General features: G+C 38.9%; 1 protein-coding gene and 1 pseudogene across 3 annotated transcripts in view; one reads left to right on the top strand and one right to left on the bottom strand.

Moving 5' to 3' along the window:
• Positions 1–4,484: 4,484 nt before the first annotated feature.
• On the bottom strand, positions 4,485–5,627 carry LOC110310736 (annotated as a pseudogene).
• A 12,730-nt stretch (positions 5,628–18,357) lies between these two features.
• Spef2 (sperm flagellar 2) overlaps positions 18,358–27,779 on the top strand; it is a 163,231-nt gene continuing 153,809 nt past the window's right edge. For 2 of the 3 annotated variants that reach the window (XM_021183946.2, XM_029469388.1), the window contains exons 1-2: positions 18,358–18,514; positions 26,780–26,882. In XM_021183946.2, coding sequence (XP_021039605.1) covers positions 18,457–18,514; positions 26,780–26,882 — 161 coding nt within the window. In that variant the 5' untranslated portion in view covers positions 18,358–18,456. The remainder of the gene's footprint in view (positions 18,515–26,779; positions 26,883–27,779) is intronic. The other variant, XM_021183947.2, reaches the window with a different exon arrangement.

The raw sequence follows: 27,779 nt of genomic DNA, 5'->3' as shown, positions 1-27,779 counted from the left end.
TACAGTGGTGCATTCTTTCACACCTTACACCACTCTCTGCTTTCTTGAGAAAAAGTATTTTCATTTATTTAAGTAATTTTAATGTCCTTAATTTTTTGGGGGGGGTTTGAGACAGGGTTTCTCTGTATAGCCCTGGCTGTTCTGGAATTCACTTTGTAGACCAGGGTGGCCTCGAACACAGAAATCCACCTGCCTCTGCCTCCCGAGTGCTGGGATGCCCTTAAATTTTAAGTTGGAAACACATAACATAAAGCCTTCACGCATGTATATTGATTACTAATTTTCTAGCACAATTAGTCTCCCATTGACACTGAAAACAGATGCAGGTTTGTAACTGCCCCAAACAATATTAATTAGTTGGCCTTCTGCCCATGCATAGTCATAAACAGATAAAATGCCCTGCTTAATTTCTCTATGTAACTTAGCAGTTATTTGTAAGCAAAGTGTTCTTAGAACAACTCTAACTAAACATACCAGGACCACAGAAGACCTGACTTTGGTTTCAGACCTGGTCTGCTTTCAGGCCATTCATCTGTACCTCATGGTCTAAATAATATTATAATATTATTATAAAGTTATAATATTTATTTTATCTCTTCTAAATACTCAGTTACTAGTTAATTATTTCAAATACAGTAGCATTCTTTAGTATTAACCAGCCACTTGTTTGATTTAAAAAATTAACCTTGATTCAAAAAAGTATGGTGTAGGATGTGTGTGTGGGGGCACGGGGGATAACTTCATGCCTGGTAAGAGTGCTTTGTTTACCAGTGCCTTATTTTACACAGGGTAGAATTAAAATGCACCATCTGACAAACCATGTTGACAATAAATTAATGACTCAATCATACCTCTGCAATAGAAACGCAGGACAACTCTGAACTTCAGGGTTTAGTGATCTTTACCATCGCCAGGACGTGGGACATATCGCACACATACACAAGGGAAGCAACATATCTTGATTACAACACAGACAAAACAAAACAAACAAAAATACCAGAATCTTTCAGTCCTAGTTCTTCCCAGGACTCTGCCGACCATGCATATAACCTTGGCTGACTTTAATCTACATTCATTTATCTTGTATATGGTTTTAACGTAATTCTACCACTGCCTCAGCTCAGGCACCTTATCTGTTCTTAAGATGTATAATAATATTAATGCATCTCGTTTGTTACTTCTTCATTAGAGATTTAGAATATTGTCAAACTTTTGTGCTTCTCCATCCTCCTTTCCTGGTCCATGAGATATTTGCCTTACACAAAGTATTTGATTTTTAATTGAAACTCATCGATAAAACTCATCACAGGAAACACATCATTCACAAAGAATTTCACTACAGATTCCAGAAGTTTAGGATAGTATTCCAGGTGGCTCTTGTACGGCTATAGCAATAGCCTCCATAAATAGAATTTGTGCATTATACCAAAATATGCATCAAATTTTACACACCTGTGTGTGTGTGTATTTGTGTGTGTTTGCACATATATGTCCTGTGGAGAATATGAAGATGTCAGAATACAATCTGAACAATAGTTCTCTCCTCCTATAAAACCAGTCACTAGAAATATAATTTTTCTTATTGTATCTGTTTTAAAAATGACAATAACTTCAAGTGATTGTTATTATTATCATCATCATCATCATCTTTTTTATTCTTTATTTTTACACTCCATATTTTATTCCCCTTCACACAGGCCACCCTCCGACTGTTCCACATCCAATACCTGCTCCACATCCCTATCTCCACTAGGATGTCCGCACCTCACCCCCACCCCACCAGACCTCTAAACTTCCTGGGAGCACCAGTCTCTTGAGGGTTAGGTGCATCTTCTCTAGCTGAACCCAGACCCCACAGTCCTCTGCTGTATATGTGTTGGGGGCCTCATATCAGCTGGTGTATGCTGCCTGGTTGGTGATCCAGTGTCTGAGAGATCTAGGGGGGCCAAGTTAATTGAGACTGCTGGTCCTCCTATAGGGTTGGCCTCCTCCTCAGCTTCTTCCAGCTTTTCCCTAATTCACCACAGGGGTCAACTGCTTCTGTCCATTGTTTGGGTGGAAATATCTGTATCTGACTCTTTCAGTTGCTTGTTGTGTTTTCTGGAGGGCAGTCATGATAGGTCCCTTTTGTGAGTTCACCATAGCCTCCGTAATAGTGTCAAACCTTGGGGCCTCCCCTTGAGCTAGATCCCACTTTGTGCCTGTCACTGGACCTTCTTTTCCTCAGTCTCCTCTCCATTTCCATCACTGTAATTCTTTCAGGCAGGAACAATTATGTATCAGAGTTGTGACTGTGGGATGGCACCCTATCCCTCACTTGATGTCCTGTCTTCTTGCTGGAGGTAGGCTTTAAAAGTTCCCTCTCCCTACTGTAGGGTATTTCAAGATAGATAAACCCTTAGCCAAACTAATAAAAGGGCACAGAGAGAGAATCCAAATCAACAAAATCAGAAATGAAAAGGGAGACATAACAACAGAAACTGAGGAAATCCAAAAAATTCATCAGATCCTACTACAAAAACCTATACTCAACAAACCTGGAAAATCTGAATGAAATAAACAATTTTCTAGACAGATACCAGGTACCAAAGTTAAATCAGGATCAGATAAATGATCTGAACAGTCTCATAATCCCTAAAGATATAGAAGCAGTAATTAAGTCTTCTAAAAAAAAAAAAAATCAGGACCAGATGGGTTTAGTGCAGAGTTCTATCAGACCTTCAAAGAAGACTTAATACTAATACTCTTCAAATAATTCCACAAAATAGAAACAAAACGAACACTACTAAATTTGTTCTATGAAGCCACAATTACTCTGATACCTAAACCACACAAAGACCCAACAATGAGAGAGAACTTCAGACCAATTACTCTTATGAATATCAATGTACAAAATTCTCAATAAAATTCTCACAGACAGTATCCAAGAACACATCAAAATTATCATGCAACATGATGTAGTAGGCATCATCTCAGGGATGCAGGGTTGGTTCAACATATGGAAATACATCAGCGTAATTCACTATATAATCAAACGCAAAAGAAAAAGAACACATGATCATTTCATTAAATGCTGAGAAAGCATTTGACAAAATCCAATACCCCTTCGTGATAAAATTCTTGGGAAGATCAGGAATACAAGGCCCATACCTAAACATAGCAAAAGCAATATTCAGCAAACCAGTAGCCAACATAAAACTAAATAGAGAGAAACTTGAAGCAATTCCACAAAAATCAGGGACTAGACAAGGCTGTCCACTCTCTCCCTACCTGTCCAATATAGTACTCAAAGTCTGAGCCAGAGCAAGTAGACAACAAAAAGGAGGTCAAAGGATACAATTTGGAAAGGAAGAAGTTAAAATATCACTATTTGCAGATGAAATGATAGTATATATAAGTGACCCTAAAAATTCCACCAGAGAACTAAACCTGATAAACAACTTCAGCCGAGTGGCTGGATATAAAATTAAACACATCAGTGGCCTCCCTCTAGTCAAAGGATAAAAAGGCCAAGAAAGAAATTAGGGCAAAAATTCCTTTCACAATAGTCACAAATAATATAAAATATCTTGCTGTGACTCTAATCAAACAAGTAAAAGATCTATATGACAAGAACTTCATTCTCTGAAGAAAGAAATCGAAGAAGATCACAGAAGATGGAAAGATCTGCCCTGCTCATGGATTGGCAGGATTAATATAGTAAAAATGGCCATCTTAAAAAAAAATGGCCATCTTGCTGAAAGCAATCTACAGATTCAATGCAATCCCCATCAAAATTCCAAACCAATTCTTTTTTTTCTGCTTTGATTGGTATTTTATTTCTCCTTTACAAGTTCCACATAATAGACAAAGGTTTTTGGATAACATACTGTTATCTTTGTTCAAAATGATCATATAATCATTTTAAACAACACGAATGTGTACATACATGACTGAAGTTTCTGCAGCCTATAAACACCTCTTTGGGTTTAAAAATGAAAAAAGGAATATACTGACAAGTCAACTGTAACTCTTAGAAAAACATCGGTTTCCTTACCAAACGTGAACGCCCTGTACAGGGTCCTATCATCCGAGACAGCAATGAGTTCAAGTCAAGGGAGGCCAGGAGCAGCTCCCCACACCAGCTCAGAAGATCCTCCCCCGCCCAGCACCTCTTCAAAGTGCTCCTTGTCCTCATCCTAGGAAGACAGCAGTCACCCCAGAGAGACAGGAGCAGCCAATGCACTTGCTGTAACATTTCTGAGTGTCTTCCACAGTGTTTCACGTCCAGCATCTCAGGAACATGTCCATGCACGCATGCGGACCATTCTTTACACTGACTGCTCCCTTCATTTCTTGAGCGAGGGAACCAGGCCTTCCCAATTCACTTTAAGTGCCTGGGGTAACAAAGTATTTCACCAGAAGGGGTGTAAGCAGTGCTATCTGATAAGAGTACAGATAAGGAAAAAGCAGTTATCTTAAAGAAAACGTGTGCTCTACTCACACTAAAATATCAGACCAATGCACAACATACTGCAAAACTGTAACACAATACGGCCAAATTCACATATTATATTCACATAGGCTTCGTCCCTCACTTCTCGGTATCTCCCTGAAGACTCCCCTTCTGGATTGTAGCTCTGCATTTTAATATTCAGCCTCTCGGCCAGTTTCTGTGCTGCGAGCTTTGCCTGCATCTCCTCATAATTCTGCTTCTGCTCCCTCTGCAGGGCTAGTGACTCTTCTATGGAAAGCAGCTGTGCAGGCAGGTGGTGGAGCTGAAGGAGGCTGATACCATCAAGATGCTGCCTAGCCCTGCGTTGCCGCTCTTCTGAGGAAGCAGGAGATTGGCCCCTCTGACAATGACTTGGTGAGTCACTCTGTTGTGTGGGTAACACATTGGTCTTAAACTTATGAGGAGGGGGCACGGGGTTTCTGGCTCGCAATTCTAGCACTTTCATGGAATGAGGCTTCTTAGGAGTCTCACTCTGCAGTTCTGGAAAGTTCTCAGTGCTGGTGTTTTCTTCTGAGGATTCACTCTGGTCTGCAATTGTGATTTTTTGCAATTTACTGATGAAGAGACTGTCGATGGTGCTGGAGATCTCTTCCTCTTGACTTGAAACAGAGTGCTGGGGGAGATGCTCCTTAACTTCAGGTGAGGGTGCCCGGGCTCGGATGTGGGCAGCTGGGCTGCTGTTTACTGTGTAGCCAGCCTCCAAAGTCTCTTCATTGCCTCCGTGAGTGAGATGTGCAGGTCCCTGTGTTTCTGAGGTTGATGTAGATGACGTAATGTCTATTGAGGAACATTCAGGAACTAATGATGAAGTATGAAGCATCAGGTCAGAACTCTGGGCCTTGTCTACATCGGTGTCAACTCTTGTGGTTGCTTTTTGCCTTAGCTTACAATTGACACTAACAGGATGAAACCGTTCACTTCTTCCTCTAACCTCTTCACCTTCTGAAATGGCAGCTTTCAGTTTGGCAACGGTGTCTGAGATCTTTTTACCTTTGTCCGGCAATTTGCAAATGATTTTTTCATTGCGCAAAAGTCTCTCCTGGCGACTCAACCTCTCCCGCAGCTCCGCCGAACTCTGCCACCCCAAGTCCTCGGGAGCTGGGGGCTCGAAGCCACGGGGCAGCGAGAACATTATGCACGGGCTGCGGCTGGCGCAGCGGGCAGGGCTCCCTGACGGGAGCTGGCTCCCTGACCTGCGGTGACTCTGGAGCAGGAGCTGGGAGTCGCCATTTTCCCGGAAGAGCCCAAACCAATTCTTTATAGAGTTAGAAAGAGCAATTTCCAAATTCATCTGGAGTAATAAAAATCCCAGGATAGCTAAAACTCTTCTCAACAATATAAGAACTTCTGGTGGAAGCACCATGCCTGACCTCAAGTTGTACTACAGAGCAGTTGTGATAAAATCTACATGGTATTGGTACAGTGACAGGCAGGTAGATCAATGGAATAGAATTGAAGACCCAGAAATGAACCCACACACCTATGGTTTGATCTTTGACAAAGGAGCTAAAACCATCCAGTGGAAAAAAGACAGCATTTTCAACAAAAGGTGCTGGCTCAACTGGCAGCATGTAGAAGAATGTGAATTGATCCATTCTTATCCCCTTGTACAAAGCTCAAGTCCAAGTGAATCAAAGACCTCCACATGAAACCAGATAAAGTGAAACTAATAGAAAAGAAAGTGGGGAAGAGCCTGGAGCGCATGGGCACAGGGAAATTTTCCTGAAAAGAACACCAATAACTTAGGCTCTAAGATCAAGAATTGACAAATGGGACTTCAAAAAATCACAAAGCTTCTGTAAGGCAACGGAGACTGTCAATAAGACAAAAAGGCAACCAAAGATTGTGAAAAGATCATTACCAACCCTAAATATGATAGAGGGCTAATATCTAACATATACAAAGAACTCAAGAAGAAGCAAATAACCTTATTAAAATGGAATACAGAGCTGAACAAAGAATTCTCAATTGAGGAATACCAAATGGCTGAAAAGCACCTAAAAATGTTCAACATCCTTAGTCATCAGGGAAATGCAAATCAAAACAACCTTGTGATTCCACCTCACACCAGTCAGAATGCCTAAGATCAAAAACTCAGGTGACAGCAGATGCTGGCGAGGATGTGGAGAAAGAGGAACATTCCTCCATTACTGGTGGAATTGCAAGCTGGTACAACCACTCTGGAAATCAGTTTGTTGGTTCCTCAGAAAATTGGACATAGTACTACCAGAGGATCCAGCAATACCACTCCTGGGGATATACCTAGAAGATGCTCCAACATGTAATAAGAACACATGCTCCACTATGTTCATAGCACCCTTCTTTATAATAATCAGAAGCTGGACAAAACCCAGATGTCCCTCAACAGAGAAATGAATACAGAAAACGTGGTACATTTATACAATGGAGTACTAATCGGCTATTAAAAACGTTGAATTCATGAATTCCTTTGGCAAATGGATGGATCTAGAAAACATCATCCTGAGTGACATATCCCAAGCACAAAAGAACATCCATGGTATATAATCACTGATAAATGGATAATAGCCCAGAAGCTCAGAATACCAAAGATACAACTCACAGACCATATGAAAGTCAAGAAGAAGGAAGAACACAATATGGATACTTCGGTCCTTCTTAAAAGGGTCATCAAAATACCCATGGGAGGAAAGACAGAGGCAAAGTTTGGAGCAGAAATTGAAGGAAAGGCCATCCAGTGACTGTCCCACCTGTAAATCCATCTCATAAACAGTTCCCAAACTCAGACACTATTGTGGATGCAAACAAGAGCTTGCTGAAAGGAGCCTGATATAGCTGTCTCCTGAGAGGCTTTCCAGTGCCTGGAAAATACAGAAGTGGATAGATACTCACAGCCATCTATTGGACCTAGCATATGGACCCCACTGAAGGAGCTAGAGAAAGAACCCAAGCAGTTGATGGAGTTTGTAACCTCATAGAAGAAACAATAATATTAACCAACCAGAGCTCCCAGGGACTAAACTACCAACCAAAGAGTATACATGGAGAGACTCAAGGCTCCAGCCACATATGTATCACAGTATGGCCTTGTGGGACACCAATGAGAGGAGAAAGAGGCCCTTGGTCTTGTGAAGTCTCTATGCCCTAATGTATGAGGATGCCAGGACAGGGAAGAGGGAGTAGGTGGGTTAGTGAGCAGCGGTAGTAGAGGTAGGAGTGGTTTTGGAGGAGAAATGAGGAAAGGGGATAAAATTTGTAATGTAAATAAAGAAAATATCTAATTATAAAAAAGAAATGGGATTTTCTGAGTGTCTGTTTCTGTGTAAAGGAACTAGACAGGTGGGGAATGCATTCATTGAGTTAGAAAATTGAATAGTGCCATTAGGAGAGAGGTCAAATAATTCTTAAAGGTGTACTGCCTTTCTTGTAAGACTTCTCATGAGGACAAGCTCTAACAGGATAGCTGAACAAACACAAATATACAAATCCTTTAAAAAAACAACTGCGGGTTCTCTAGAGGCAATATACAAATATTTTAAAGGCAGTTTATATTTGTATTTGAAAGGCATACCAGATACTTTAAAAATGCGTGGAAGCTACATTTCTGTTCTTGATTAGTTTGTTATATCTTTATCATCCACGGCCTTTCTACCAGTTATTTAAGCATATGTTGATGACATACTAGCTTTGCAGGGTCATTCTGACTTTTGAGTGATGAATGATAAGAGAAACTTTTTTCTAATGCAGTGTAGACTTTATGATGGTTTGTATGAATCAAGTTTTAGTTCTAATGAGAAAAAGAAAGAATTACCACCCTTGGGAGCTAGGAAAATGTCATCATTTTCACTCTTGCTTTAAATGCTTCCTGAACGAGACTTCTGAACTCCTTGCTTCTTTTGTGAACTCGACTGGTGGTGCATGAAGTTCACATTAAGAATGCTAGTGACTTCCATGGTTTCTTACTGTTGGATGTTCAGCAAGCCACTAAGATCTGTAAGTTATACTCAATTAGGTTTTACATAATGGGGTACTACTAGCAAGTTCAAGTCAGCCTTAGCAAATAATTTTAGTATTCATCGACAGACTGCCTGTCCATCTGTACTGAGTGGAGGGGCTCCTAGTTCAAGTTACAGTTCAGTGGGATTTTCCTTCACCTCCTGATGAGACATCTTCATGATGCTCCTGATTTTAAATTAGACTCATGGTTTGGGAGCCCCCCAGTACAGTAAAGTCACTATATGTGCAAGTAGAGGACCCCAAAATCATTATGTGACCAGATGCAACAACATTTACAATGAATTTGCAATAAATATTTCTCTCTTCTTAATCTGACAGAAGTTTTATTTATTTATTTATTTATTTAAACTTTTTTGAAAATAGATTCTTCTCACATACAATACATCACAATCACAATTTTTCCTCTCCTCCAGCCCTCCCAGCTCTCCTCTACCTGGCTTCTCCCTCAGTTACACTCCTCTTTCATTTCCTCTTCAAAAAAATGAAGCAAGCTTCCAAGAGATGACAGCCAAACAGGACAAAGCAAGGTAGGACAAGGCAACACAATAGGAGGAAAAGAATCGCAAGAACAGGCAAAAGGGTCAGAAATTTATAGACTCTGTTAGGAGTCTCACCAAACTGAGGAGCTAACAGAAATAACATATATGCAGAGAACCTTGTGTAGACCTATGCAGGTACCATGCTTTTGGCTTCCATCTCTGTGAGGCTATGTGAGCCCTGCTTAGTTGGTTTGGTGTGCCATGTTCTCCTGACATTCTCAACCCCCTCAGAATTCTACAATCACCCTCCACCACAGTTTCCTGATCTCTGAGGAAAGTGACCTGATGGAGTTGTTCACAGTTTACAACCAAAAGAATGAGTTAGATTTGGACACTTTAGCACTAGCTGGCCGAAGGTGAACTTCACATAATTTTCTGGCAAAACCTCCTAACTGAGTGCTGTGAATAGGGACAGAGCAGCATCTATATAATTAAAGATCTGCTTCACACTTGCAGCCTGAGTATGAGTATCTGTAGTAGCTAATCATGCATGTTGATGTGAATAAATTAAGAAACATAAGGAACATTAAGAAGGTACAAGCTTGTGATGCTTCTGTGAGGTCCTTATGGAGAATTAACTAAGGGGCAAAGCATGCTTTGAGAGTGGGTGGAACCATCTCTTGTGCTGGGATTCCACCCTGAATGCAACGAAGAGAAAACAATTCTCTGCCTGTCTGATCTCCCAAGATTTGAACAATTATCCTTTTCCAACCATTCACAGGACCTGGTCACAGCCATAATGACAGTGCTCCCCAAACCATGGACTAAAATCTGTCCTATCTTAAGTTGTTTTGCGAGGTATTAGCTATAGAAATGAGAAGCATAAATACTACAATGTTGCTGGCATAAGGTTTACTCTGCCTGGAACTAATTAACTTAAATCAAACAGCAGGTGTTAGAATTGCACATAATTGTGACTAGTGGTTTCACTTCTTAAATGTGTGAGCCTGTGTGTGTGTGTGCTCGCGTGCATGGGCGTGCATGTGTGGTATATGCATGTACATATGCATACTTCTATGTGCATGTACGCAGATGCCAGAAGAGGATGCTGAGGTTCTTCCCCATCATTCTCTGCCATGTGACCTTGAGATGAGATCTCCCACTGAACTCCAAGTTTATGTTTTGGTTCGTTCTGTTGGCTGGCAGCAAGTGCCCAGGTTCTACTTTTCTCAGATTCATGGTTGCTGGAATTGGAGGAATACACAGACAAGCACTGATACTGTGTGGGTGCTGGGAGTAGATTCTTATGTGTTAGCACCAAATGTTCTTACCACTAAGAATTGTGTTTTGTAATATTAATTTTACTCACTGAACCTTGCTTCAAAGCGTACTCTTCCATTTTGAAATAGAAAAATGGAATTTCATTAAAAATATTACTGCTGAAGACAGGAAGTTAATTCTAGGGTTATTTTAGTTAGGTTGTTATGGAAATTATAAATGCAGAAATTAACTTCAGTATCTTTTAAAATATTCTTTCTACCTACACCATTCAATTAATAAGTCATTAAATTTATTGATATTTCTTCAGGTTTCTTATGTGACTAGTGGAAGTCCTTATGGGCATCACAAAGTCTTCACTTTTAAGTCTTATAGTATAACAAGAGTATCAGGACCACAATTAAGTACTCATATGTGATGGCCTGCTTTAATAAACAAAGGCACACAAATAAACAATCTAAAAATATAGTGTCAAGAAAAGTTGAATGGAGTGAAGAAGTGGGAAGAAATACAGAAGTGTGGACATGTGATCTGACATTGAAGAAATATAAGTGTGATGCCAGTATCATGTCCACAGAAGACATGAATAAGGCACTCTTCTAGATAGCAAGAGGTGTCATGGCGACTATATGCCAGTGGCAAACCAATCCCCTTAGGTCTCTGATGCCATTCTATAAAATATGTTTATTGTTTTAGGTATAAACAATTACCCTGGGCTAAAGCATGATGGTGACGTGGACAGATCTCCCTCTCTCCCTCTCTCCCTCTCTCCCTCTCTCTCTCCCTCTCTCCCTCTCTGCCCCTCTCCCTCTCTCCCTCTCTCCCCCTCTCCCTCTCTCCTCTCCCTGTCCCTGTCCCTCTCCCCACCTCTCCCCCCTCCTCCTCTCTCCCTCCCTCTCATTCTCTCTCAAATTTTATACCACTCACATTAAGAGGGCTTAGAAATAGTCACTCTCATAAGAACAGGAAACAAATGGAAATACTTTGACATTTATAGGTCATATCAGAAAACTGAAGGCAAATTGCAATGCTAAGATGTAGAAACTGGCAGATGTAAATAATCATAGGCCAGCTCATCTGAAATGGAAATGCAAAAGCCAGTAAGCATTAAAGATATTTAAATAGCACCTTTGAAAACTTAATAAGTGAGAAAAACACACAAAACCTAGAGTTGAGATGAAGTCATGTAGAGTAATGTATACATTTACACTGGTTTTACTTTCAGGCGCCTAGCCACTGTCCTCATTCTGAGGAGTCATTACCTCTCCTCTTATAACGCTGACAGAACATCCTTTATAGCAAAGGCTTCCTCTTCAAAAAATGAGATATTTGGTAAGATCTTTTCTTCACATGGAGAAAGATTTTTTCTGAACATTTTGGGCCTTCTAACCTGCCTAAAGAAAAAAAAATCTAAAAAAGACTTCAGTAAGCTCTCACCCAGGAACAATCTCACCAAGATAATGGGATTTCACCCATATGATTCTGTTTGCCTTTCAGACATTTTACTGTCACATTGACATAGCTCCAATATAATAATAGGTTAAAGTTGTGAAAGCCACAGAGAAGAGGTGATGTAAAGAAGACGCAAAACCGAGGGTTCCAGAGGACTTGGAAGGCCACCACCTGCAACCAACACAAGTAGAACAAGCAGTGGCTCTCCTGCCAACTGTTATGGCGATTAACATGCACCTAGGTCTTACAGACTTCCACATTAGTTTGGCCAGACTACCTTTAGGGTTTATTTGTTGTTTGAAATTTCTATTCCTGGGAGTCTAGAAAGATGGCTTAGTGTTCAGGAACACTCAGTGCTGGGCCAGAGGTTCAGAGTTTGTTTTCTAGAACAAATATTAGACAGTTCACAACTGCCTATAACTCAAGACCAGAAGGATCTGAAGCCTATTCCTTACACATGCACACAGACACACGCACACACACACACATACACACACACACAAACATACATACATACACACACACACATACACACACACATATGCACTCACTTACAACAACAATAATAAAAATTAAACCTTAAAAAGTGAAAAAATAAAAATAAATTACATTTATTCATTTCTCTCTCTGTCTCTCTATCTCTGTCTCTTTTTGTGTGTACATAATAATCATTAATTTTCTAGTTGTTATTAAACTGTTGCTTTATCTTTGAAGAGTGTCATAAGTATCCTAAATAACAATAATTTTTTTGAGCTTGGTAGAAAATTAAAAAGGGATCTAGTTGGAAGGTCGATTGAGTTAATAGAATTTGAACACTGAGTTCCACTTTTTAAAAACTAATTAGGCATAAACAAATGAATGTTTTTAAAACATGCATTTTCATTATAATTTCATCACACTTTGTCTTTCCCACATCTGGGGTAGATTAGAATAAATTAAATTTCTGTATGGCTCTTTTTACCTTGATGGGAAAGAATAAAAGATAACTAAGCAGAAAAACTGACGTTAGCTTTAATTAAGTATGTGCACATCTTTCCGGTAAAGTTTGATATAGTTTCTTGAGCCTTTAGAACAGTGTGGACAGACAAAGTTTGTGGGAAGTTGCAAATGTTCTGATGGTCTACTTGAAAATGTAACAAATTCAAGTAGGAATAGAAGAACTTAAAAAAAAAATAGGAATGGCAACTTTGCTGAGCAAAACCCAATGTATCAAAAAGTCCATTCCTTTTCTGTAACACTGTCCAGCAGTGCGGCTCCTTTGATTCCATCAGCCTGAGAAATAAGCAACTACTTTTGTGTGAAGGGAAGAAACTCGGATAGCAACAGGAGGAACAGTGTAAAACTCTAAAAAGAAATGATGAAATAATAGTGTTCACTGGAGAATTACACAGAGCCACAGATAAACACAGCAGTGTGCTTGCCAGTTGTGCTAACTTCAAAACAGTAATTTTATAAATTTCATCATAAAAGAAAACAAAGCCTATACTAACTTCATGTAGTCAATATTGACATGTTATATATGTATGTATATATATATATGTATATGTATTTTTCTGTAAGTTTTTACATTCAGTGAGATTTTCTTTAATCAAACAATATTCAGAAATTTTAATCCTTCAGATTATTTTCCATTTTAGAATACACATTTGAATAGTCTACTGTATAACCTCATACAGGGATGAAAATAAACATAATTCTTACCTTACTGTTTCAAAGGCTATCAAAGAGTAAATGTAGTGTTTTAAATATATTCTGTCACTTGTATTGTTATTAAAATAATCAGATACCACAGGCTGTCACTCTTAGTGAGTGTCACAGAGGTTGAATCAATTATTTTAACATGCCTAGAGAGCTCTCATCCAACCAATCCCTTCTTTCCTGTGATGTGCAGTATGACCATGTATATGAAGTTGGCAGGGTTTCTCAGTGGGTAGGCCAAGTCCAATGACCTGAGATCCATCCCTGGGACCAGCATGGTGAAACAAAAGAATAAACTTTTTCAATTTGCCCTCTATCTTCTACGTGCTCACTGTGGCTCATATACACACATCTCTCCCTTATATAATAATAATAGTAGTAGTAGTAGTAATAATAATAATAATAATATGAAGAAGAAGAAGAAGAAGAAGAAGAAGAAGAAGAAGAAGAAGAAGAAGAAGAAGAAGAAGAAGAAGAAGAAGAAGAAGAAATTGTAATTTGAAATAAAGGAAGTAAAGACAAGGAAAAACTAAGCTATCGAGATCTTAGTTTTTCTGAGGTTATTTCTCAAGTACCTGGAAAGGTTGTCAGCTAATCCTGTTCTGGAGTTAACAAGATACTAAACTATTAATTGTTAGGACCATTCAGTGAATGACACATGCATATTGTGGGAGAAATCACATGAACTGTTGTCAGCCTTGTTTTGAAAGCAAACAATCATAATTACTGAGGAGTTTATAGGTACTTTATCACAGAACTGATTCTATTTTTTTGCTGTTGTTGTTTCATGTTGTTCTGTTTTTTGAGACAAGGTTTCTCTGTGTAGCCCTGGCTATCCTACAACTTGCTCTGTAGACCAGGCTGGCCTCTAAATCTGTCTGTCTCTGTCTCCAGAGTGCTGGGATTAAAGGTGTATGCCACCAACACCTGATTAGAACTGATTATCTTAAATGAAGAAAGATACATGGTATCAAAAGACTCCAGGAGAATGTGAGAGAGCATAAAATAATATATAAAGGGACACTGTCTTGACTGTGTGTGGACCTAGCTTTGGTAGTTTGTAATGTTTTTAAAAAGATTTTTATATTTGTGTGTGTGTGTGTGTGTGTGTGTGTGTAGTGGTGTGCACATTCTACAGAGTGTATTTGAAGGCTAAAGGGCAACTTTGTGGAATTCTTCTTTACACCCTAAATGTGGGATTGAGCTCTGATCATTAACCTCTCTATCATCGTGCTAACCTGAGTTTATAACATTAGGGGATGAGGTTAAGAGATAAGATATAAATGATATTTTTAAACATGTTTATTTATCTACTGATAATTTCATGCATGTCTACAACACATTTTGATTAGATATATACACCCCATACCTCCTCCAACTTCTCTCAGAGTCTCCACCTTACCTCCTTCTAAACATTATGTTTACTTCAATTTTTATAACTCACAAAGAGCAATTAGCACTTTCCTCACCCCCATGCATGGTGTAAAATTATGAACTAGAGAATCAGCAACACACCAGGAGCCCTCAATTACCAATAGCACCTCAGAGGTGGAGGCTTGTTGGTACCTCCCCCCATCCATCCTGGGCATTTGACTAGTTTTGCCTTGTGCTAACAAATCTTGTGCAGAAATCACATCTGCTATGAGTTCCTAAGTACAATGACCCTGTCATGTCCAGAAGACACAATTGTTTTGTGTAGAGTATTCTCTGATCTTTGCATCTTATTTCTAGTCCTTCTTTTAACGTTCTCTGAGCCTTTAAGGGAGGGGATGTGACATAGATGTTGATTGCTGTTAGGCAATCACCCTACCATTCCATGCTATTGACCTGTCATGAACCTCTGTATGAAGTACTGTCAATTGCAAAATGAAGTTTCTCTGCTAAGCGCTGAGACCAGAATGGATCCATGGGTGAAAATAAATATTAGGAAGACAACATGTCTATTCAGAAAAATAATACACACTCTCCCCTGTCTATGACCTCTTCAGCCATGGGTCCTTGGCCAGGCTTAGTCCGTCACGAAAGTTTTTGGTTACCTGTGTAACATCTATGGCACCGTTGCAATAGCAGTCATATATATGAAGGCTGACCACCACTGTAGCTCACAAAGTTCACAGTGGGATAGCGCTGTTGATGACTTTTCTATCCCAGAATCCTACAGAGTACTTTCCTCACTATGGAAGCCACACAGAAGCAAGCTTGTAGGTTGCTTGCTTTTTTTTCCTTTCTTTCCTTTTTGTTTGTTTCATCTTATGACTCAAGTCAATGATGTCTTCAGCTGTTGGGTCTTACTATGAAGTTATAGCAAATAGCCAAGGGAAGTTACAATAAAATGTATCATTTGGGGGGATTATAAGAGGCACCCTCATGGCTAAGAACTAGACAGGAGATATTCCACATCTGGCACTATGAAGGAGCATTAATTTTTTCCAGTTATATTTATTTACTTATAATAATTTTATTTGTCTTAATGGCTCAACAAAATACCTGTGTGTGCATCATTCCTTTTCACTATATTTTCTTCAGCTCATAGACGTTAAGGCTATTTCCATTTGCTAGCTATTTCAAATACAGTGCCAGTGAACATAGGCAGGCAAGTGTCTTTATAGTAGTACATAGTGCCCATTGGATGCATCCTCAGAAGTGATATAGCTGGGTGTTATAGTAGACCTATTTCTAGCTTTTGAAAAACTTCCACATTGATTTCCATTATAGTCACAACTAAAGGCAAAACATGGGAAAAGTCATTTCCCATGTTCACACATCCTTTTGTGATTACCATGTTTGCCCAGAGGGATTGCAGCCAGCCCATAGCACAAAGGAACAATAAATTGCACAACTTAATTCATATATTATAAAATAAGTGATGTGTGTTAAAAGGCCTTTTGGCACACATTGATTCACACCACAGAATTTCAACAGTTCTGGGCTTGCAAAATAGAGAACAAATGTGTCCATTCAGATTCTACTGGAGCATTGGAGCCTACTGGACCTGAGAGGAAAAGGCTGTCACTGACTGATATGAAGTAACTTTGGGAGGAATTATGATGTTAGTTAAAGAACAGGATTTGATACAGTGATTAAAAATTTAGGATTTTGCATGGCAATGTATTGCTCATGGTGGAATTAAATGGGCTGTAATGTGGAATTAAACAGTCAATGAATCAGACAACCTTCATTAGAGAGTTACTGGGAAAGCCTGTCATTTAATTTCAATTGCAACGCAAAAACTGCTAAGATTTTGTAAAGTAGAAGAAATAGGATTAAACCAGATTAGCATGTCATAAGTGTTCAGAAATGCTGGTTAACTTGATACACAGTGATATTTAAATCACAATAAAAATCTTATCAAGAGTAGAAAGAAGTATGGAAGTTACTGACTCCCTGGGGCTACGTTAAAGTTTGTGGCTTACAAATAGGTTTGAGTTGAAGCTAGAGCTTAAAGAGTTTTCAGTGGGTCTTTATCATGTGCTATACTGCTTTCAAAAGTTTATTTGTTTGCTGGCGTGTGTAAGCATGCACACTTCTACACAATATTCATTACATATACTCTCATTACACTTTCTTTGATTTCTTTGATTTCTGACCACCACCTTCCCCTACATTTGCCTACCTCACATTTATAACTTTGTGTTATGATTTTATAACCCACAGATTTTTTTTTTTTTTTACCGAGGTTGTCTGTGCAATCATGAGTTTGTAACTGTCTATTGGAGAATGGTAAGAAATATCCTTTACTCTTTATGCAAATACACACACTTAGTGTACACACAGATACATATATAAAGCAAAAATATTCCTTATGAATATATACGTATTTTTGTCTTATTACATTCAATGCCTTTTTATTTTTCTACCCAAGTCAATTATGTACAGTTCCCTTTAAGGTTATTTTATTGGCTCATTGAGGAGTCTAGTCATCAATAAATACATCGTAGTGGAATTCATGTTAGTGTCTAAATAAAGAGGTATAGTAGGCCTTTAGGAATTGTGCCTGTCATACAGGACAGATTAAAGAGAACAGTCAACCACGTGGTTATTTTGGTCCTGAAGGCAGACAGCGTTTGCATAAGTGGATGTCAACTGAGTGAGGTCACTCTAAAACAGGCAGAGGAGAGGAAACTAGAGGGTGGTTGAGAGGGAAGGTGAAGAAATGAATGAAAGCTCAGAGGCCAACTGAGATTTAGAAACTGGGCATGAGTCTCTGAGTCTCTATGTGACAATGGACATTCATGAATAAATTCAAACCAGCTATGTGAAATAATTGCCTTCTGAAACACAAGCAGCTTCGATCTACTTGAAGCATGGATGAGATGCAAGCCCTCTCATTGCCTTACAAGAAAAAAGGAATTTTGAAGCATGTGCTGGGCTTCTACCAGGAGCAAGTCATCAGAGTATGTGAGTTTTCATTTAACTTTCTAAACTTGTAAAGCAAGCACTGTGTCTGCATCTAAAGGAAAGAATGGTGAGGTTCAAAGACATTAAGTCATTATTTCCAGGGCAAAGAACTTGTGAAATCAAAGCCAGACAGGATGGCTCACACAAACCTCATTGTGAAACTTGGGCCTTATTGATAGTAAAAAAATAAATTATAAAAGTGTTACAATGAATAATTTAGAGAATAGATGCTTTTATAGAACAAGTTGCAGTTCAGTGCACTTTTCAAACCAGCTTATGATTTCAAAAAAAAAAAAAAACAACTCTATATAGTCTATCCTTAGTTATTTACAGAAGAGAAATCAAGGTTTATAATTCATCTGGCAATGACTTTTTTTTTAAAGAAACCTCTTATTATTATAATTGCTGCTCACACTCTTGAGGCCTTCTTTTTGCACTAGCACAGGTTCAGGTCTTACGAGCCAGTAGGGGGCAGACAACAATTTCTGATACTACGGCTACGCAGTGGGGCCTCCTCCTCTCTGAGTCGGTGACCTAGCTCCAGCCTGGATGAGCTTCCTTAGCAACTGGTTGCCCTGGGCGACGGGAAGACGCAGTCCAGCTGACTGAGTTCCTGGAAAGTTCCTAGCACCTGCACGCAGTCAAATTCACCAGTGAGCTATGTCGGAGATCCTGTGCCAGTGGCTCAACCAGGAGTTGAGGGTGTCCCGGACCGTGAGTGAGTGAGCTCAGCCAAGGGCAAGCAGTTGAAGCAAGCACGGGGTGGTGGGGTGGGGGTGCTGATAGAAAGTAGCTCCAGAGTGGCTAGCAGTGCCTGGCAGTGCTGGCCTGCCCTCCTCAGTGCTACCTAGCCACACTGGGGCTTTCTTATCTCATCCTGCCTCTGACATTAGACTTCATCACGTGGTCTTAGCCCTCAGATTTTCTGATCTACTCTCTATTACTAAGAGACGCTAAGTTCTAGGTACTGGTCCGTTCCTGTGTGGAGTAAAAGTTGTTCCTGTCTGTAGTCTGACTGTTGCTTTGCTTTCATGTCATCTGCATCAAAATGTGCAAGACGAATCCATGCAGGAAGTGCTTTCAACAGTTACAACTTTTTTTTCTGTGTTTCCTCCAGTATAAATTAGATCCAATCGCACTCTCCCTGTTTAACAACAAATGTAGATCTGTTAACATTTGTCAATTTTAGAAACTTTAAGCTTACTTTATCAACTTTGGCCATTTTAGGTACCTTTTCTAAGCTAACTTTACTTGATTTTAACAGAGGCATAAAGTTGTACATGAAGTTCCTAAATTCTTATGGCCCAGGAAGTTACAAACAAGTCAGATTTAGTGGCAACCAGACACTTCCTCTTCTCCTCGCTGCGGGAGGAATTATTGTTTCTTTATTGGGAGCTCATTTTCAATTGCTATGGATTTTCCTTCAGGCAAGATGCTTTCAGAATGAATCATTTCAACATGACCTCCCAGAGGTTCTCTTGCCTCTCTACCAGTTGCTACCAACGGGAGCAGCGGTGCCCGTTCAGCCTTGGGTCATCCAAGTTGCTAGGGCAGTAGTATTTGTGCAGGTGTGAGATGTCTAAGGATCTTCAGTGAGGACTATTCCAAGTTGCATTACGTGAGGCATAAACATTAGACTTATTATATCCCAAGGCTTCTCCACCCTGCTTTGAGCAATGATAGATTCTTTTTCCCTGTCCTGTCTCCTTGGTTCTCTGAGACTTTCTCAGCTCAAATAGGATGCTAAACTCAGGACAGTATTTATCATGTATCATTTCCTCTTTCTCTCTCACAGTACTATCCACAAAATGCAGTATCACACCCAAGCTTGCACTACTCTGAGGCAGCAGTTACACATTTCTTAGCTTAAGTTGGTTCATTTATTTGATAATAAGATCCACACCATTTCCTCAAGTCCACAGGACCCTTGCAGAGTAAGACACTTTGGGGACAAGCAAATAGAGTTAACCACACACATGAAAACATTACATGCTGTTCTAATACTAATAAGTTTGAGAAATATGGTTTGGAAAGAAAGTATGACTTCATTCTGTGAAGATTAAAAGCTTGGAGACATTTTAAATAAAAATTATAACACCACAAGCTATGAATGGAAAATTCCCAGATTGTCTTTTCCTGCAGTATAAATGTGGAACTCGTTAGCAGAGACACTCCATGCTAATTTCATTTTAAACACTAGCAAGGCAGCCATTTCTGAAACCCAATTGCTACAAGAAGACGAAGTACACAGACTCTGATGTGGCCAAATTGTGCATGTAAAGGGCTATCCAGAGTACAGGGAATATATTTCATCAAGATAGAATTCCTGTGTACTTAATAGAACACACTGACTCTTGTAGATATCATCTCATTAGATAAGCTGTTCTGTGGGTATGATGGAAGATATTCAATAATTTGTAAAATTTATGATATAAAAAATGTAAATTGAAGAAAATAATTTGGGGCCTTCTTGATAAGAGCTGTGTAAGAAGAAGGGATTGGCGAGCATACTGCCAGGTCTTAAACTTCCTATTTACCACTTACAGTAAACAGCCTTAAAAATATAGAAATGGTTGCACAAACTTTTTTCTTTTATATCATGGAATACAGTAACTTTTTTGTGTATTTTTGAGTAAAAATATTGTAGCTTACTATAACTAGTATTATTATAGTTTTATTAAGTATAAAATACATATACAGATATATTCACAGGTATAGAGAATAGAAATGCATATACAGTGGTGTACTGTATTGTTAATATGTCTGTAAATCTTCATACTGTGATTTATACAAACATGAACCAGCAAGTATGTCAATGCTGGTTACCCTGGGGAATCAGGCACACACACACACACATTATATATATATATATATATATATATATATATATATATATATACATATATGTTTATATACTTGATGCTTTTTCATTATTTGGATTGAGCTTGTGTTGCTTTTAGAGTTTAATAGGAAAATTCTACATAGTACTGAAATAAGAAATTCAAAAGTGGAAGTCAAACTTCATGAAAAATAAGAGAAAGGAATCTCTAGTTAAAACATGTGTGCTTTTGTATTGAAGTATTTTATGGACTCGTTGAAGAGTTATTTTCTCAAATTAACATATAAATATAATATGTAATTATATATAATTACATAATATAATACATAAAATATCTAATTAACATAAAATTAATAATTATAGTCCATTAAACACTAATATATGTATAATATAGACTTTTACACTAGTTTTCTTATTTGGTATTAAAAACAAGCATAAAATTAACATCTCCAAATAAAAATAATAATGAGAATGCCTGAAAATTAGTCATAGATAGACACTTAATAGAGCATAAAGCTAACATGTGAGCCTAGGACTCTGACTTTTGCTTTAGGTACTAGATTCTATATTAGAGTTTACAATTAAGTATGTCTATATATTAATATCCATTAACCAATCCATCTTCCTTTTAAGCATCCATTTAAACTCACTTTTAAGGGTTATCATCCAGCTGGGTGTTTTGTTGTTGTTGTTGCTGTTGTTGTTGTTGGTTGGTTGGTTGTTTAGGATTTTTTTGCTTTGTTTTGTTTGGTATTGAACTTCAACCATTTAGCCTCCCAGCAAAGGTGGGATTGATTATTAATGTTTGATTAAGAGTCATTCAGTCCATTTGTTGTGGAACAATGAAATAAGATGACGTGGCCATGTAAATGCCTTGATAAGAGTAAACACTCTCTATTTATTCGAGAGACAGTAAGCGTCAATTGATGTCTAGACTAACTTGGAAGCTAGGTCCTGAACTACCTTGCTTATCAACAGCAGAGCAAGGGTATTCCAATAATCTCCATCTATAATAGTCATCTTCTACTTGGGCAGGTGTGTGTACTTGGGAATCCCTAGACAGCTGATAATTTAGTAGAGGAAGATTCCAATCTAGCCAATGAAACCTAATGGCCTTCAATAAGATATTTAATTCAGTCATTTCCCTGAAAATAATACTTAACTGTATAACTTAATGAGATGTATTAAACTACAATGCAATGTATTATCCAAAGTGATAACTGGGATACAAGAATTAGTTTTGTTATGATGTATGGAAATGTATTAGTATGTTTTAAATTTTAATATTTTTATTTTAATTTTTATTATGAAAATTATTTTTATTAGGTATTTTCCTCATTTACATTTCCAATGCTATCCCAAAAGTCCCCCATACCCTCCCCCCAACTCCCCTACCCACCCACTCCCACTTTTTGGCCCTGGCGTTCCCCTGTACTGGGGCATATAAAGTTTGCAAGTCCAATGGGCCTCTCTTTACAGTGATGTCCGACTAGGCCATCTTTTGATACATATGCAGCTAGAGGCAAGAGCTCCGGGGTACTGGTTAGTTCATAATGTTGTTCCATCTATAGGGTTGCAGATCCCTTTAGCTCCTTGGGTATTTTCTCTAGCTCCTCCATTGGGGGCCCTGTGATCCATCCAATAGCTGACTGTGAGCATCCACTTATGTATTTGCTAGGCCCCGGCGTAGTCTCACAAGAGACAGTTATATATATTTTCTCCCCTTCCCCAATTTCTCCCATATCTGTTTCCAGTCCTACTTCATGTTATTTCTTAAAACAAAACAAAACAAAACAAAACAAAACAAAACAAAATGCATGCAGGTGTGAGTTCACACACATGTGCATACACATATCATGGAATCTTTTTAGTGTGGCCAGCTGTAACTTAACATGAGGCTTTTGGCTTGTTATCAATATAACCAGTGTCATTTCATAATGGAAGACTTGGCTTCCCTGTTCCAGTAGCTGTCAGTCACAATCAGCTTCTTGGATAAGGGTGAAATTGGTACCCACTTTTCCTTATCCATGCTGAGAGTTTTGTCTGGTCTTGTACACGCTGCCACAGTTTCTGTATGTTCATATGAGCCTCAGTCCTCTTGTGTCTGGTAAATGTTACTCCCTTAGAGTCTTCCCACCATTTCTGGCTCTTCAAATTTTCCACCTTCGTTTCAGCATCTACCCCTGAGCCTTAAGAAAAGGAAAGGAATCTAATAAAGATGCATCATTTAGGACCAAGGGCTCCAAAGGCTCTCACTCTGCATATTGTCTAGTTGTAAGTCTAGCTCTCCGTGAATTGCCATCTACAAGAATAAATTTTATAATAAAAAATGAGTGGCTGAATGGTCATTCCTTCAGTCTCTGTTCCACAATTTGTCTCTGTAACTCCTCCATGGGTATTTTGCTCCTCCTTCTAAGAAGGATCGAAGTATCCACACTTTGGTTTTCCTTCTTCTTGAGTTTCATGTGTTTTGCAAATTGTATCTTGGATATTTCGAGCTTCTGGGCTAATATCCATTTACCAGTGAGTGCATATCATGTGTGTTCTTTCGTGACTTGGTTACTTCACTCAGGATGATATCCTCCAGATCCATCCATTTGCCTAAGAATTTAATGAATTCATTGTTTTTAATAGCTGAGTAGTACTCCATTTTGTAAATGTACACATTTTCTGTATCCATTCCTATACTGAGGGACATCTGGGTTTTTTCCCACTTCTGGATATTATAAATAAGACTGCTATGAACATAGTGGAGCATGTGTTCTTATTACATGTTGGAGCATCTTCTGGGTGTATGCCCAGGAGTGATATTACTTGTTCCTCAGGTAATCCTATGTCCAATTTTCTGAAGAACTGACAAACTGATTTCCAGAGTGGTTGTACCAGCTTGCAATCCCACCAGCAATGGAGAAGTGTTCCACTTTCTTCACATCCTCACCATATCTGCTGTCACCTGAGTTTTTGATCTTAGCCATTCTGACTGGTGTGAGGTGGAATCACAAGGTTGTTTTGATTTGCATTTCCCTGATGACTATGGATGTTGAACATTTTTTCAGGTGCTTTCCAGCCATTCGGTATTCCTCAGTTGAGAATTCTTTGTTTAGCTCTGTACCCCATTTTTAATAGGGTTATTTGATTTTTCTGGAGTCCAACTTCTTGAGTTCTTTGTATATATTGAAATTTAGCCCTCTATCTGATGTAGGATTGGTAAAGATCTTTTCCCAATCTGTTGGTTGCTTTTTGTCTTATTGACAGTGTCTTTTGCCTTACAGAAGCTTTGCAACTTTATGAGGTCCCATTTGACAATTCTTGATCTTACAGCACAAGCTGTTGCTATTCTGTTCAGGAATTTTCCCCCTGTGCCCATATCTTTGAGGCTTCTCCCCACTTTCTCCTCTGTAAGTTTCAGTGCCTCTGGTTTTATGTGGAGGTCCTTGATCCACTTAGACTTGAGATTTGAATGAGGAGATGAGAATGAATCAATTTGCATTCTTCTACATGATAACCACCAGTTGAGCCAGCACCATTTGTTGAAAATGCTGTCTTTTTTCCACTGGATGGTTTTAGCTCTTTTGTCAATGATCAAGTGACATGAGTTTATTTTTAAGTAAATACTTTTTGTAGCAAATCCTTTGCTACTGACCATTACCTGCTACATTAAGGGTGTCAGAACAGTATTAATCTGTATCCTAGTTATCTATGGGATGAACCCCATGCTTTGGATTGAAATAAACAAATACAATGCAAGCCACAGAGGAAAGCATCAAGGAAGGAGATGGAGCAATAGCTTCTAAAAAGGAAAATGGTGTGCAGCCATGGCTCCAGCTGCATATGTAGCAGGGGGCTGGCCTTATCTAGCATCAATGGGAGTGGAGGCCCTTGGTCCTATAAAGGCTCAATGCCCCCAGTGGAATGTGAGATGAATGTGGCTGTGAGATGGGAGTGGGTGGGTAGGGGAGCACTCTCATAGAAGAAAGGTAGAAGGAGGCCAGGAGGGGATAGGGGGTTTTTGGAGGAGAAACCGGGGAGGGAATTAACATTTGAAATGTAAATCAATAAAATAACCATAAAAAATAATGTCTCAAGGAAAAAGATAAAGAAAAACGAAAGCAGTGTGCTTAAAAATTGAACCCAACCCCCAAAAATCTAAGACCTGGAAGAAAGACATATCTACAGTCAGACGGTGGTTCTAGATCAAATGACTGGCTAGGACACTAGGAGGATAGGGATGACTTAGAGAATTGAGTAGGGAGAAAACAGAAACAAAGATGTGATTGACAGTAGAGATAGAATGACCCACTGAGGATAGTGGTGGCACACCTTCAATGACTCAGTGAACATAGTAGTGGCAGGGAAGCAAGACAGGGAGAACAGCTCTGATGTGCATTGGGTAACCTCTAGGGACATAGAAAGTCACAGCAGTTAGGAGAAGACAATGGCATGGTTCTGTCCTGTGGAGAATGGATGGAGCCTTCCAGATATTACTAGCTTTTGATCTGGAAGAATCCTATCAGATGGCACCCGTTTAATGAAAGCTCATGCCAATGATCACACAGTTCTTGGCTGTTCAAGAGGTGTCGTGTTGGGTACCTTGACTGGGCAGTAGAAGCTTATTTCATGGAGGTAATATGTACTGCGAATTCTGAATTGTCCCCCGAGAGGAAAGGTGTCCACTCCTTAAGGACACTGTCATAGGGACAGGTCTGACTGATTAGGGTAACCCATCAAGTTTCTGTGAGCATGTTCTGTATGAATTAGCTGTAAAGGAAGGATCAAGCTGATCTCTCAAGGGAAAGCTTACTCAAAGCCACTGATGAGCACAAATCTTGTAACTTTTGATGAAATCGCCTTAAATAAAAAACGCTATCACATTGAATCACTCTAAAAATTTGTAATATTAAGTACTATGAGAAACAAATATCAATCTTTATGTAAAATTGTGTGCTGGAGTCAGATGGGAAAACATGCCTTGTGAGCCTCATTCCCCTATTACTGTCCTCTTTGCATCCACACTTGAGGACATTTTTAAGGAAAGAGTAAGAGAGAACAAATCCAGCTTACCTCAGTGTAGTAGTTCCTAGTTTCATCCACTTACCTGCAAATCCCAATGGTTTCTGTTCTCTTTACCGATGAATAGAATGTTATCTGTGTGCACCACATTTCAGCATCCGTTCATAAGATGAAGGTCTCCCATTTCCTTGCCCATTGTGAACAGCATGAGGATGAATACAGCTGATGAGCAAGGGTCTGTGGACTAGAGTGTGGAGTCCTTCTGGAGTACGCCAGGGAGGTCGTATGGTAGACATATGATTAGATCTTTGAGGAGCCTCCACACCGTTTTATATAGTGGCTGCCCTAGTCTGCTGCCTCACAGCAGTGACTTGGGTCTCTTGGCTGCCCCAGTCTGCAGTCTCCGCAACAGTGACTTGGGTCTTGCCCTACCAGCACCAGCACCAGCAACAGTACTTGTTGTGAGCTGTGTCGTTGTTGTAACCATTCTGACTGCGGAAAGATGAAATCTCAAGTCCTTTTCATTTGTGTTATACTAACTGCTACAGATGTTTAACACGTTTAAGGTTATTTCTTAGCTGTTTTTATTTCCATTGAGAACTCTCTGTTCTGTGATATTACTATCATTCCATTGCATATAAACAGGGCAGTGGTGAAATAAGATCGCACTGTGTTCAAGAAGGATTGTTTTGAAACGTTCTGATGATCTTAGTAAAATCTCCACTACTTTAGAGGTCAAAATTAAATCTGTATTTAAAAAAATCAGACTGATTTTCTACTGGACAGAATATGCACCCCTGTAGGTTGGAGACATAGCTAAAGTATTTAGAACATAGTTTTATGGAATATCTTGATGGTTATTTATATGCTAAGGTTACTCATTAACTGTATTGTGCTTTGTTTAATGGTAGTTGGAAACGACTTTCTACTTATTTTAAAATTTTGTTTATCAACTACTGGTTTACCTTTTGGGAATACTAGTATCTATTTTTAAATCTTTTACTTTGGTTATTAAAAGATGTTTCTACAAATACGTTCAAGACATTGTATGGTCATGTTTGCTTGTGCTGGTTTGATTATATACATCACACAATAACGTTGTATTTACTTTTAATTCAATGTTTTCAAATTCAGGTCCCAAGTCATTTGCAAAGGCATTTTCTAATGGCTATCTAATTGGAGAAGTTCTGTTCAAGTTTGAACTTCAGAGTGATTTTGCAGAATTTTCAGAGAGCAGGTTAGTAAAGTTACTCAATCCTTCAAAAAAAAAAAAAATAGATTCAGTACTTTTGGCATTTAGTCAATACTTTGTTGTCTCAAGAATCCAAAGGAGAGGAATGAATGTGTTTACAATGAGACTGCTTCTGAAGAAAGTCACATTTTAATTCCATCCATACCTCTGAAGTTTTCTGCTAGGGTTTTCCCTTCTTGTTAATTCAGTCTCCTCCTCCTCCTCTTCCTCCTCCTCTTCCTCCTCCTCCTCTCCTCTCCTCCTCTCCTTCTCCTGCTCCTTCTCCTCCTCCTACTCCTTCTCCTCCTCTTCCTTCTTCCTCTTCCACATCGTGTCCTTCTCCTCCTCCTTCTTTCTCTTCCTCTTCTGCTTCCTTTTCCACTTCTTCTTTTTCCTCTTTTTTTTCCCTCGTAATTTTTATTGATTGTTATTTTGCATTTATTACTATTTGCCTGAATGCCTGTGAACTACATCCATGCAATGCTCACAGAGGCAAGAGGTGTCAAATGCCCTGAGATTGGAGTTACAGATGACTGTGACCTGCCTCTGTGTACTGGGACTCCAACCCAGGACCTCTGTAAGAGTGGCACACTCTTAACATTTCAGCCATCTCTCCCGCCCTAATTCTTCCTTCATTACGGAGAAGAAGCATAATGTAACATAGTTTTCTTAGTTAAAAATTATTATTGTTGTTGTTATTATTGTTGTTGTAAAAATATACAATATCTTTAAGTCTATCATTAAAGATACAGAGTTTTGTCTTAGAAATAATATTGAAGTATAAGTTCAGGTTGTAACCCTTCATTTGAAAGTTTATGGCACAATTTGCTTGGTTTTAGCATACATTCTTATTTGTGATACTGAGGCCATGCTGCCTGAATGCTTCCTCTCTCCCAGTTTACT

This window comes from Mus caroli, chromosome 15 (assembly GCF_900094665.2).
Source record: "Mus caroli chromosome 15, CAROLI_EIJ_v1.1, whole genome shotgun sequence".
Classification (NCBI taxonomy): domain Eukaryota; kingdom Metazoa; phylum Chordata; class Mammalia; order Rodentia; family Muridae; genus Mus; species Mus caroli.
The sequence above is the reverse complement of the archived record's forward strand: the minus strand, read 5'-3'. Positions and strand labels throughout refer to the sequence as shown.